Genomic DNA, 13,628 nt, shown 5'->3' on the forward strand with positions numbered 1-13,628 from the left:
GAGTTGGCAACCCAATTTTTACTTATATAATGCAACATGTTTTTCAAGTAAAACAGAATATTTAAAAACCATACAGACTTAATTGTATCAATCATAATGGAGCAGAGCAGCTATGTAAGGGTGTATACTCTATAGGACCGTATTTAATTTTTGGGTCATGTGGCAAATGTGACATTAAGAATATAAATAATAATAATAATAAAAATTGTTACCAGAGGGGGCGCCATGACGAATCCTCCCGTGTTCACGTGAGATCCCTCTGAATGCGAGTAGCTTTGCCCGTCCATGGCAGGCGGAATGGAGAGAGATGGCATTAGACTGCAGTACCATGCATAACGGCCGAAGCCCACGCTGAAAACTTGAGCTAGCTGGTCAGCGTCTGCTCACCATGACCTGAGGACACAAACACAGTAGACAGTGAACAAGTGCAAAGAGACTTAACAGTGGAAAAACAAGTGGGTGTGTCAAGAGACTCAGTTATGCTGTCAGTGTTAAGATTCCCAACACTGATTCATATGTGAGAAATACCCCCAAACGGTGAGAACTTTCATAACGTATATGACACAAAACCGAGAACATTTATAGTATACAGTATGTATAGTGAAAAAGTGAAAGTGACATAATGACCAATGTATGGTAAACCATACTTGGAATGTAACCTCTGCATTTAACCAGTCCCAGTAAGTCGTGAACACACCCGGAGCAGTGGGCAGCCATCATTGCAGCACCCTAAAGAGACTAAAGACATGAGCCATGTCCCAATTCGAACGAGCTTCTAAGGACGTATTTTGAGACAGATTGCATCACAGCAGCACGACTTAAGGCTCGTAAGGCTGTCCCAATTCAAAGGGTGCTTATAATGAAGTGTCAAAATGCGTGCTTATTTCTCCGTGCTGTTGAGGATGGAACGAATGGATCCTTAACCCTGGAGAACCCAAAAACCCATTATATCTATTGATCAAATTTGACCCCATGCGGATGGCTGCGTTCGGCACTATACGCAAAAAATTATTTCTTATTCAAATTATTACCGGTACTCTACCAGGCCATCAGGGCTGCACTGTTTTGGCAACATTTACAGTACATTAAAACATTAGTATAGGTGATGAAAAGTAACATCCACCATTGCAAACACAGTTTAGAACAAACAACAAGACAACAAAGAACAGGAATCAAACATTGTGGTAATAAACATGCTTCACAGCTTTCTGTTCTTGGAAAAAGTAAACATTAAAGAAGAAACACGATAGACAGCATTTGCACACCCACTATTTCCTTTGTAAAATTGTTTGTAGTGGAGTGTCTGGTCTAAATATTTTCATGCACATGCGGTGTTGTACGCGCGGTCTCAAACTTGGGGCTACACGCGGACAAAAATGATGTCATGCGGACGGTGCGCATACGTCCCTAGTATACCTCCGGCTTTAACAGCCAAGGCTATCCCAAGATTCATTGCGCGCCTGCAACGGATGCATATAATGGCTGGATATTCTAAAATAAACAATTAAAACCTTTAGTAAATAAAAGTGTGCATTTATCAGAAAGCAGTTTTCAACATTAAAAATTATGTTTTGTGTTAATATTATTCTGTTTATGTTGCGTTTTTTTTAAGGTTGATTAATTTGATATACTGTTGAATAGTTTAATCTACATCAACATGTCATATTTTCTAAAATAAATAAATATTTTTCTGATTCCACATTTATTTTAAGTCAGAAACGTCTCTGCTGTGTCCTGCTGACAGGCGCGGTGGGCACGGGCAGCAGGTGACACAAATTATGGGTCATTCTAAGGTTTTGCGGACTTCTGAGGCTGTCACCTTGAAAGACAGAGTGCTCACCTTTTAAGGTCGCATCCTTAGAAGGTCACAGCCCTTGAATTGGGACACAGCTATCATCTCACATACAGCAGTACATTTTAATAAACATCTTTTTTAAGAAGCGGTTCATCCAAAAATAGGATGATGGCTGTCATCTCGTGTTGTTTCAAACCTTTCTTTTTCCATGAAAATGCTGAATGAGAAATGTACTGACTATTTTTCCATCAAACGAAAGTGAATCAGGATCTAGCCTATCATGCTCCAAAAAAAAGAAAAACAACATAATAGTGTACCATATTATATAGGATTGGAACAAGATGAGGGTAAGCCAATTACAGTTTTCATTTTTGGGTAAACCCTTCCTCGAAGTAATCCAATCTGGTTTTAAAGATCAGAAAAAGTTCACTCAAAGACCTTTATGGAGAAAAAGAAGTAAATAATAAACCATGCATGACACTTATAAGTACCTTAAAGACTAAACAAAACTTCACCCATTCCATACTGTTGAGGATATGGGGGTGGGTGGGCAGAAAGCAAATATTTAGAGAACAACCAAGAACACCCAAACCACAATGACCTATCAACCCCCTCAAAAAAACAACATTTGCTTAAAATAACATGCACAAAAAGAACCAGTGACAGATAATAAGTTATAAAGCAAACATGTAAAATCTGTGTTTTAGTGAGATCTTACTATCATCCCTCACATTCTCAGAAGTTGCATTCATATTTCTGGCTCACACCGTGGAGTGCCTGAGCAGTCAATGCAGCCCAGTAAGAGGAGGTGTCCTTCTCTCTACCCCCTGCCACAATGTACAATCAATACTGATTACTATTTCCCAAATGCCCTCTTCCAGTAAAGCACCATCATCTTTACTGGAACGCAGGGATAAAAGACGAGAAAGAGAGATTTTCACAGGCACAAGCAGGTCTTATTTGATAAAATGATTGAGATAAAACCACATAACAGGTCTGTTGAGGGTTGGTTAACAAAGCTGGGAAGGTTTAGCGAAACGACAAGGAAGCACTTAAAGTGAGCTTGATGCAAAACTCAGCGTTCGTGGAGGAGAAAAGGGGATTTCCATTCGAAGAGAAGAAAATCCTTTGGTTTGGCATACCAAAACAATTCGCATAGGGGAAAGCTTTGTAACATCTAACCTTTCAGCTCAAAACAACAGGCTCCTTCTTCTACAATATTAAGCACATTGGAAACCTCCAAGGCGATTCATGCTTTCCTGGGTGGCCCGGGTGCAAGTAACAGAACATATTTTGTGACCTCAACTTGCAGGTTCGCCTATTATGGTGCAACACATGCGTTCGCCTAATCTTTGATCTCGGCCTCCCGGCCACCTCTGTTCTCCAATGGAGGCCACTGATCCGTCCCTCTGGGGTGGAGAGATTTACATTCTTGGAACATGCATAATTTGAGTTTGCGGCATGATATTGCTCATCTTCTAGCAGGGGCTTCCCAATTTTTCCACAAGGCCAGTGCTCACAATTTGATGTGTCACGGTGAGCATGACAGAGCACATGGAAGTCATCCCTGGACGTGTGATTGTGCTAATCTGCTTTGTGATGGCTCACGAGGTCAAACGACAGACTCCCGATATCATCAGCTCAGGGCTTCCTCTGATAAGGATCAATGTTTTCATCTCATGTCCTCCTGATGAGCAACTGATCTGCATGGGAGCAATTCTGTATCATTTTTGTCAAAAAATATTGGAACAGATCTTAAAATAACATAACAGACCACTAATTTATAGAAAATAACAAAGATTTTAGGCCATGACTTTTCTACCTTTGCTTATGTTTTACAAAACATTTCACAAATGAGGTATAATAATAATAATTATTAAGAATTTTTTAGAAATTGCTTGATGTATTATATGAGCTGTTTTTATTAGTTGATGTTTGGTGCTAAATATTTGAGTTGTATTTATGTGAAAAACAACATGTATACACAAAAAAAGTTTTTGTGCAAGTGAATTCAACCTACTACTTTAACTTTTGATTTGTGATAAGTTGACATAACTTATAAAATAAGTTAAAATTGTTTAACTTAATTTGTAATTTGTAGTAAAAATATATGGGTCATTGACGTGACGTTAATTATTTTGGGTCCCTATGGATAAATAAAATGTAAAAGGGTTCAAATTTCAAAATAAATTTACTGATTACTTGCATACATTCTCTTGTTTGAGGACCAAGTCTAAAATTTCTGGTTTTATTTCAATTTGAAAGAATATTTGGCGGTTAATTGCAAAAATGTCAATGTGGTGTAACCAGTCTGTGTCAATTGGTGTAACTAGTATTTTTTTATTAAAATATAAATATATATATAAAAAATGTGTAATAAAATATAAATCATCTAGTTTACTGTAATATGATTTTTTTAACATACATGTTTACATAATTTGTCAAACATTTTTAAGAAAACAGATGTTTTCAGCATATGTCAGGACAAATATTACCAAAATGCATTAGAATTTACATTTAAAAATAACTAATAAAATGATATTTTAAAAAGATTTTTTATAATTATGCTTACATGCCATCAAGGTGGATAAAATATATAATATTTCTCATTCGTTGGCGCAATTGTGGGTTACATCATTTGACATTTTCAGGTCAATTTAGGGCTGGGCAAAAAAATTGATTTTTCGATTAATCGTTTTTTTTAAACGTGGTCGATTCAGAATCGATTCTCAAAGAGCAGAATCGATTTTTTTCTTTCATATTTATTTCTGCAAACATTGAACGAAAGATTAACATTAATCGAATTACTAGTCTTCTTCACTAGATGTCACCCTCTTTTTTTGCCTAGCGCATGTTACCAAGGAGCAAGAGGCAAGCCTGTCATTCATTCATTCAGTGCTTTAAATGGCGGTTTCAGGTGCTTCGTCGATTTTATTAATTACTCACTTGTAACCTGCTGTTCACTGTTCTTTTTATTAATATAATAATTATATTAAATCTATATTCATTGAGTCGAATAGAGTATAAAAACCGGTCCGAGAACCAGAATCGAAAATTGAATCGAGAATCGAATCGATTTGGTAGCTTGTGAATCGAAATCGAATCGATCTGGAAAATCTGAATCGATACCCAGCCCTAGGTCAATTCAGTCTTAACTTTCAAAAAAAAATGTAATTTTTTGTTACCTAAAATTAACATTAATATTGCATTGAAATAAACCTGATGCATGCTTTTAAAACAATTTAAAAAAAAATATTTCTCATCTTGCCAAACCGTTTTGTTACTGACCCATATGTTGATTTGTTATCATTTTTATAGTGTATAAGAATAAACATTTTCTATTTAATTATGTTCTATCGACAGTGAAAACATTATCAACTGAATAGATAATTTTTGCAATAAAGACACTTTTGTAAAATTGTAATAATCATACACAGTCAAGACCTTTGATATTTAATATCTAGTTTTTAAAGCAACAAACCTTTTTATCCTAAGGGATCATATTTTTGAACTGTACCTGATGACTGTTGTCCAGTGTCGATAGTTTCTCTTTCACATTCTGTCACACCCTTCCTTTCGCACGCTATTTGATTAGGCAAGGCCGGTCTTTTAAGTAAGTTATCTGGCCACAGAGGCCGTCATACCATGACTTTAACAAGTTTCACATGACTGGCTGTGAAAACCGAACATTGGAACTTGCGGCAGGCGATCCCTAGAGATAGAGAAAATTCATGCTGACACTTGTTGGGAAACAGTCGATGCTAATGCAATTAGAGAAACAAACTAAGCATGCTAAGTGCATCCAAACGTGTTTGCGATGGCAAAGCCAGACACATTTATTATGGGATTAAATATTCAAGAGGGGAAAAAGTTACTCTGCTGCTCATGCCGACACATTGAAAACACTGCAAGATTAATGAGCTATGAGGTAATAACAACCTTTTTAAATAAAAGAACAGTATGCATACATGTATACAGTATGTATACAGTATTTCGTTCCCACCGGCAACACCAAGCACAAAAGATAATAACCCGGTACCGTCTGATTGGTTCGTTTTTCTGTCTCTTTTCAATGCCACTTCTATAGCTATGTTCATAGCGAGAGCCAGGTTTAGTTATTCAAAAGTAAAACTAAAAAAAGATGAGTAATGTGATAGTACATCCAAAAATAAAAATTCTGTCATCATTTAACAAACCAATCAGAATCCCCATACACTTCCTTAGTATTCTTTTATTCCTAGCATGAATGTCAGTGGGGCTTCTGATCAGTTATAAACATTCCTCGAAATATCTTTGTGTTCATCAGAACAAAGAAATCTATACAGGTTTGTAACAACATGAGGGTGAGTAAATGACAAAATACATATACAGATAAAATATCACATAAAAAAACACACACTTCTGCTTTTATCCGGATGGCAAATGAAATGAAAGTCACGAGATTTAAAGCCAAAACCCAACCAGCTGAACGCCTGGTGCGTTACAGATTGTTCCTGATTTCTGTGAATCATCTAAAAAGCTGGAGGCAAATGGTAACCATGGCAGAAATAATAATCGAGATGACTCACTCAAAGGAACACAAACTAAGCAGGAAGTACTTTGATTCAATCCAACCTATTTCTTTGTGCGTTTACGTGCACAGGCAATATTGTCCATTTGGGTGGGACATTTATTATTATCAAGCATCAACAGTCTGAATGTTATGGAGCCATTATGAGTCACACAGGGCTTTCGTTTCATTGAGAGAGAGAAGAGGCTCACCGATGCCATTCAACGTATGATCAATAGCTGTTCAGAGTTAAATAAAACTGTATTAAGGGATGTGATTACCTGGTGGCTTTAACTCACAGGTTTAATGGTTTCTGTTATGAGACTGACAAAAGAAAGAACTGTGTGTTGAAAACGCTAAAGCAATGATATAAATCTAGACACATTGAGATGGGGTGCTTTTATGGGAGTTGTGGGTTCGAATCTGCCCTATATCTGTTCTGTTGTTCCTCAATTCTTTTTAAAATTTCCTGTCATCTCTCTATCTTCCAGTCAGTAAAACTGTGACGACTTAAAATAAACTCACAGAGACTGCATTTTCTTTCTTTTTCATCACGTTTCTACTTGTTTACCATCTTTCCTCTGTATTCCTGTCAGTTGCCGCCCTCTTCCAGCAATACCCAGTTGCACAGCACAACTCGATTCCCTGCAAACCCGAGCAAATCCGGTCAGCGCCAGGATTTCTGCCCGAGGTCACCGAGCCAATGCTGAACCATGCTGTCCACACCACTTTTGATTTGACAAAATGACAGAGTGGCGGGTATTCCAGATTGTATCCACAATTTAGTGGCCAAATAAGCCACATACACGTTCCTGGAATTTCGTCAAAACCAAGAACAGGCATTTTTCAATTCGACTCCAAATATGACATTAGGTTAGTAATAGATAATATAAAAACACAAGAGTGGAACCTTATGAAGACTATGTATTTTCAAAGACATTTTCATTCATCTGAGAGGTTTTTTAAGAAGAAAGACTTAATTGTGTCGTATTTTGATGATGAAGTGATTCGATACAGGAAAGAAGGGGTTCCTTGAATTCATACCCACTGAGAGAAACTCACTAGCAGGTCAGCAATGGGAAAACTGGGGGTGGTCAAAACACCACAAACCTCAGAACAGCTCTCAAGCTGTCTCGTCAAAAAATGAACAATACAACATGTGAACAAGCAAATTCACACAGCAGAGACCGAATCTTGTACGCCAATAGCGTTGTTTATTTGCACAAGGTTGTTTTAGGATCTGATTCACTCTAGTAATTATGCAAATCAGGTAGCGGGACAAACACTCCCAAAACAATCTGTGCAGAACGCAACAGGCACAGTGCAAATGCTCATCTTGCGGACTTGCTATGTAGCCAAGAATGACGTTATCTGCAATAATTTATTGCGACTGTTCAATTCATCACTTCAATATGCGATCAAGGCACCTGAATCCGCTCTTTGAAGTTTTTCTACAGCTTGCTTCTGTCTTATCTTTCCAAGTGTTTTTCCTTGAAAATTATACATTGAAATTCCCAACACAAAAGACTAACTTTACAGCTAGTACATTATGAACAAAGACTGAAGAGGTTTACATCATGGGTAGTTATGCCTGTGATACACATGCTCTGCCTATCAGTTTTAAACATTCCTTGATAGTGAATTCAACACCCACCTACTGCACTTTGGGATTTGACCTATGATGACACGTATACAAGTGTGTATTATACCAAAATACACAAATGAGACTTATCCCACGTTAAATAGGAAAAAACAAATGTTGGGAACACAAAGGGGCTTAATCGTGAGGAGAGCTCTAGTCTGAGATAGTAGGGACGGAAGTATGAAGGGTTCACACAGGCTGTGTCCATGGCCACTATCTTGACTAAAATCACAGCTTTGTACCCTCCCTGTACTAAACAAAACAGCTTTGTGCACCAAACTAGGAACTAGCTGTTTGAATTACAAGAAAGGCTCAGTGCCAAAACTAACAGGACAACATGCAGCTAATAAATAACCAGCAACATATGATATATGTAGCATTTTTAGTTGAAAGGTTTCACTTTTGGGCTAAATCTCACTAAAAGAGTGTCATATTTTAACCCAAAACCAACAAATTAAAAACAAATAATCATAATAAGAAACTAAACCTAGGTAAAAAAAGTAGTACACTTCCAAGGTGTACTTAAAAAATTATGTACTTTATATACTTAAAATTAATCTTTAGTACTTCTTAAGGGGGTGGTTTCCCAAACAGGGGTTATCTTAAACCAGGACTAGGCGTTAGTTTAATTAGGAAATATAACTAGTTTTAACAAACATGCCTTACTAAAAACATTACTTGTTTGCATTTTGAGACAAAACAAAGCGCACTGATGTATTTTAAGATATGTCAGTGCAAGTTTGTTTCAGTTTGGACAGCTCTTACTTTTATTTAAGTCTTGGAGTAGTCTAGACGTTCTTAAGATTATCTAAGTGTATTTTGTGCTAGTTTGAGACACCATGAATATGAACTAAAATGCTCTTTTAACATACCAGCTTTTATTTAGTTAACATTAATAATAAACTTAAACCCACTTTCATACAAAGATGGGTTCAAGTTCACTACAACTGGTACCTAAAAACATTTTTTTAAATAAAATTTTAGTTCATATTTATTGTGTCTCAAAATAGCACAGTGAAGTACACTTAGATTATCTTGAAGTACTAAAGAAAAATGTTTAGTATATCAAGTTAAAAAATTAGTGTGCGAAAATAGAGCACTTTAAGTACACAGTTTAAGTGTACTTCTTTTCACCTGGGTATTTGCATTTACATACTTTAAAAAAAATCCCATCTTGCAATTTATCAAATCATATTTTGTTGTAATAATATAAGCAAAATAAATAAATACGAATTCAGGTCAATCTGGAAAATTTTAACCAGTCATCTCAATGTCAAAAAGTGTCTCAAATCTGTACCACCCTTTATTTTTGTAAAAAATACAATGAAAAAAATGATTCATTCAATTTACTCAATTTTTTAAGGTAAGTGGTCGCAATCAATTTATCTAAGCTACATTTTAACAAAAGTTTTTTGTTTTGTTTTGTATTTCACATTTTTTTTTTGTTTAATGTAGCTTAAATAAATTTATTGCGACCACTTACCTGGTGTTAATTGAACAAATCATTTTTTTCAGTGTATTACATTTGGATTTTATTCATTGGGCCTAGACATAGCCATATCAACAAGTTTCATGAGATTCACCTTTTACACGGATTTGAGTGAAGGGTGTTTTACATATTTCCTTGTCTTTTCTACATGGAAACATGGACGTAACTGCTTTTGTTTCCCTTGTAACAGGCTAGACCAAGTGATGTCAGCCTGCGTCATTCACTGAAGAACAAGAGGCATCTCGCTCTGACACTACTCACGAAAATGAACAATTGGCTGAGCAAACGACATTGTCAAATCACACCAAAAACCACCATGTCAGCAAAATAACTCCAAATAATAACCATAAATACCACTATAATTTACTTCTGCAAAGCCTGTTGGCCTCCCTCATCCCATTTCCATGGAAGGTGACTGTACATAACAGCAATTCTGTGGAAACATATTTATAATTCTCTGCAATTCCTGACCAACAGTACTTGACCAGACAGATCTATGACACAATTATGAATTACAAAATTTCATTGTTTTATAAGTGGTCTCGGAAAAACCACCTGGTTACCAAACAAAACAACATCTGATCGAGGACTGATGTACTTAACATTAGACTTTGAACAGGGAAACGGCTTTACCCTGAAGGGTTTACACATATTTGGTTTCATTATCACTCATCTCTCATTAATGATGCCATTTAAACAGAAAGTGAGACTTTTTAGTCTACGTTTACACTGAAATACATTAGTAATACAGGCCACAAGAATAAATACTGTAGTATGCTTTAGTATTTACTATAATAAACTGTGGTAAATTACGGTAGCGTCGTACAGTAATTAACGTTAACGTTATACTACACTTATTTAAGTTGGCCTACAGAATTGACTGAGGTAAACTGAGGTAATAACTGAATTATTAACATTTAACTATAGTAAGGTTTAAATACACTATAACAACTATAAATAATGTTATTACAGTTTATTTGTGGTAAATACTGAAGTACACAGTATTTTACCATGTACAACGATAATAAATGCCAAACTAATGTAACGTTACAGACGCCCCATAGCGTTTATAGCTAACGTTACTCAAAATAAAACAGAAAGTAACGTTAACTAAACGGCTAAAAATAATAAAGCCAATAAGCGGTCACACAAACGGTTACTTACTTAAACCTATTTATCACAAGTTAACAGTTTTACTGAGGCGTTAACTTAAGTGTCACACAACTAGTTAAACTTTGTCTGTCAAAACATACACGAACTCTCTAAAGTAGCGTTTCCCAACATGCGCCGCCACAAACTAACAACTTTGTAACCATCTCTACAAGTTATTAAAAATAAAACACGACGAAACCGCACAATAACCAACAACATAACGTAGTTCAAAGTTTGCATAACCGGTAAAACAACCCTCTAGTCTTACATACGCAACACTCAGAGACAGAAATAGGCAACTTTAAGTTAAAAACTCACCTTACAACTAAAACAATCTCTTGAACAGACCTCCCAAATCTTCTTTATCCGTTTAACGACTTCCAAAAGTGATAAAGTCGAGAGGTTGTGAGGGAGCGAAGTTTCTCCTCAGGCCGTCGCTAATGAAGCCATATTGAAGTGAAATGCGACACGGAAGCGGACCGACTTCATTAAAATGTCTAGAACATTTTGCGTCTCACGCGACGCGTCGGCCAGTGCTCTGACGTCAGGGTCATTTTAACCAATCGAAGACTTCGCTCACCGCGTCGGGGGCGTCCAGAAAGCAAACATTCCAGCTTCGCGTCTGAATCGCGTGCGGCGTAGTCGTGGCGTCAGAGACATTTAATACCAAAATATCAGAGTCTAGAAGGAAGTAAATAACAATAGTGGGATTAACAAAAAACGTTAAGAGAGATAACATGCGTCAAATAATGATCTAATACAATCTAACCTTTTATAAAATAAGGTTTATTGTGTTTTAAACGTTAAGTGACGTTTAGGTTCATTTCCTCGGTTGTGGCGCCCCCTAGTGGATATATCACAAATAGATCCGTGATAAGTACTAAAATAAGTACTAAAGTATATCTAGGAATTACAATAGGAAATTGTTTAGTATATTATTTTTACACATTAAAACATTAAATACTATGTATATATACATATAACATAGCATAACTATAAAGAGTTAAAACAGTATAGTATCTAGGTTTTTATTACAGTATACTACTGTAGCAATGCCACTTTTAAGTAATGCCACTTAAGGATCAATCTCTACTCCCCAATTTCTACTTGTAAAAATAACCAAAGGTCCTACAATAATGTTGTATAATTAGCGATTGTTTGTAACCCAGCAATTTGTTAAATACTTTAAGTAAGACCCACAGAGCAGCAGTACATTTTTTAGCTTACAAAATAACACAAGTAAAAAATCCTTTTTTTACTGTCGCAGCTTTGGCTAAGCTTTCCTTTTTTGGCATGCATGCCTTTGAGAAATTGGACCAAAAGTAAGCAGTATTATGTAAATGTATGACTAAATCAAATTAAGCACTTTTCCAAAAGCCCCTTTGTTTGGCTCAATTATAATGCGGCTCTCATAGTTGCACTGTGAAGTGGCTTACGCAAAAAATTGAAGAGGGTGTCATTGGTAAGTAAAAGGTTGTTTAGTCCATAACAAAATGCACCTGTGCAATATTTATTGAGATTTTTCAAGTGCAATATTTAGCATAAGCATATTACTTAATGTGTTTATTAACTATGCAGATCTCCAGCTGTGGACACTTGGACTGAATGGCAGATTTATTTACTTTTAACACAAAAATGGCACAGGAGATATGCGTTTTTCTGTTTTCATTGACAGCTCTTGGTGTTCTTTACATTATGAACAATGTGCCAGCATTTCAAGAGTAAGTATACATGTAATTTATTAGTTTATTACCACTGTAATCATAGTATCCCTACATAATGTAAATTGATCTTTGAGTGGTTATGTTTATTTAAAACTTGCCAATAGTGTTGGTAATTTTGTGATCCAGTTAATTGTGTAAACATACTGATCATTAAAGGGATAGTTCACCAAAAATGTAAATGTTATCAATTCAAACCTGCGACTTTCCATCGATGAAAGAAAATGTTTAGACATTTTTCTATTCAATGACAGTAAAAATTAACTGAGACTCATTATTGTAATTATCTTTTGATTATTGGTCTTTTTGCATTGAACTGTCCTTTTAAAATTATTGCTGAAATGTGCCTTGTTTCTTTTTTCATCCACATGAGGGCAGTAAAAGCATTTAGTATTATGGACTGAATACAGTAATAGTCTCTACATTGATTTTAAGGCATACTGGTGATTTATCTACTGATTTTAATAGAAAAAAAAAAAATATTTAATTATAAACACATTTACACATTTGGCAGAATATTTTATTCAATCATTCAATCTATACATTCTGTATGTTTATTACCTGGGAATCGAACCCATGCTGTTTGTGTTGCTAACACAACAAAGTTTGCTGCATGAACACCATACATTACTGTATACAGTATATACTGAGAAAAGACTATTGCAATAAAAAAAACATTACAGCTAATGGTGTAGGTGCTCAAACCACACGTTTGGAAATTATATATCAGGTTTGGCAGACACACTTGTGTGCATACTGTATCTCTTGCCAGGCTGTTCTTAACGTCACAATGGTAAGGCTATTTAATTCACAAGAGATGACATTTGACTGCCTGATATTAGAATTACAGTCACAAACCTTTTCATTAAGAGTTTCAGATATGGTTAAGGATGCAGGTAAAAACTTAATTCAGGGTTTTCACAGTTATAAAAAAACTTTAAAATATAAGGTTATGTCAGACTATGTTTTCCAGGCAATCAGTCATGGACATTTATTTTGTGAATATAAATTAGATGGATAAATAGATAGATAGATAGATAGATAGATAGATAGATCTCATGTTAAAAATAAGAAATGTTTCCGGTCTGAATATCAGCTCACAGTGTAATAGTGTCTCAGTGAGGAGGATGTTATCACGTGTGCCCATCTTTGCTGCTGGTGCTCTGGGTGTTGGAATAATTCTCCTTGCCAACCCATTCATCTCTGCTCATTTATTCAAGACAGGGAAGAGGATACTCACATATACACTGGTGTATAGTAATTTGGGAAGAAATGTTGTG

General features: G+C 35.7%; 2 protein-coding genes across 2 annotated transcripts in view; one reads left to right on the forward strand and one right to left on the reverse strand.

The window, feature by feature from the left end:
• sbno2b (strawberry notch homolog 2b) overlaps nt 1-11,106 on the reverse strand; it is a 49,599-nt gene extending 38,493 nt beyond the window's left edge. Inside the window, exons 1-2 of the mRNA XM_065245962.2 lie at nt 10,946-11,106; nt 213-393 (exon numbers count right to left, since the gene is read on the reverse strand). Of these exons, the coding sequence (XP_065102034.1) occupies nt 213-314 (102 nt within the window). The 5' untranslated portion in view covers nt 315-393; nt 10,946-11,106. The remainder of the gene's footprint in view (nt 1-212; nt 394-10,945) is intronic.
• A 1,156-nt stretch (nt 11,107-12,262) lies between these two features.
• Nucleotides 12,263-13,628, forward strand: part of tm6sf2b (transmembrane 6 superfamily member 2b) — a 13,768-nt gene continuing 12,402 nt past the window's right edge. The window contains exon 1 of the mRNA XM_065245988.1: nt 12,263-12,348. Within this exon, the coding sequence (XP_065102060.1) occupies nt 12,263-12,348 (86 nt within the window). The remainder of the gene's footprint in view (nt 12,349-13,628) is intronic.

This window comes from Paramisgurnus dabryanus, chromosome 24 (assembly GCF_030506205.2).
Source record: "Paramisgurnus dabryanus chromosome 24, PD_genome_1.1, whole genome shotgun sequence".
NCBI classification, from domain to species: Eukaryota; Metazoa; Chordata; class Actinopteri; order Cypriniformes; family Cobitidae; genus Paramisgurnus; species Paramisgurnus dabryanus.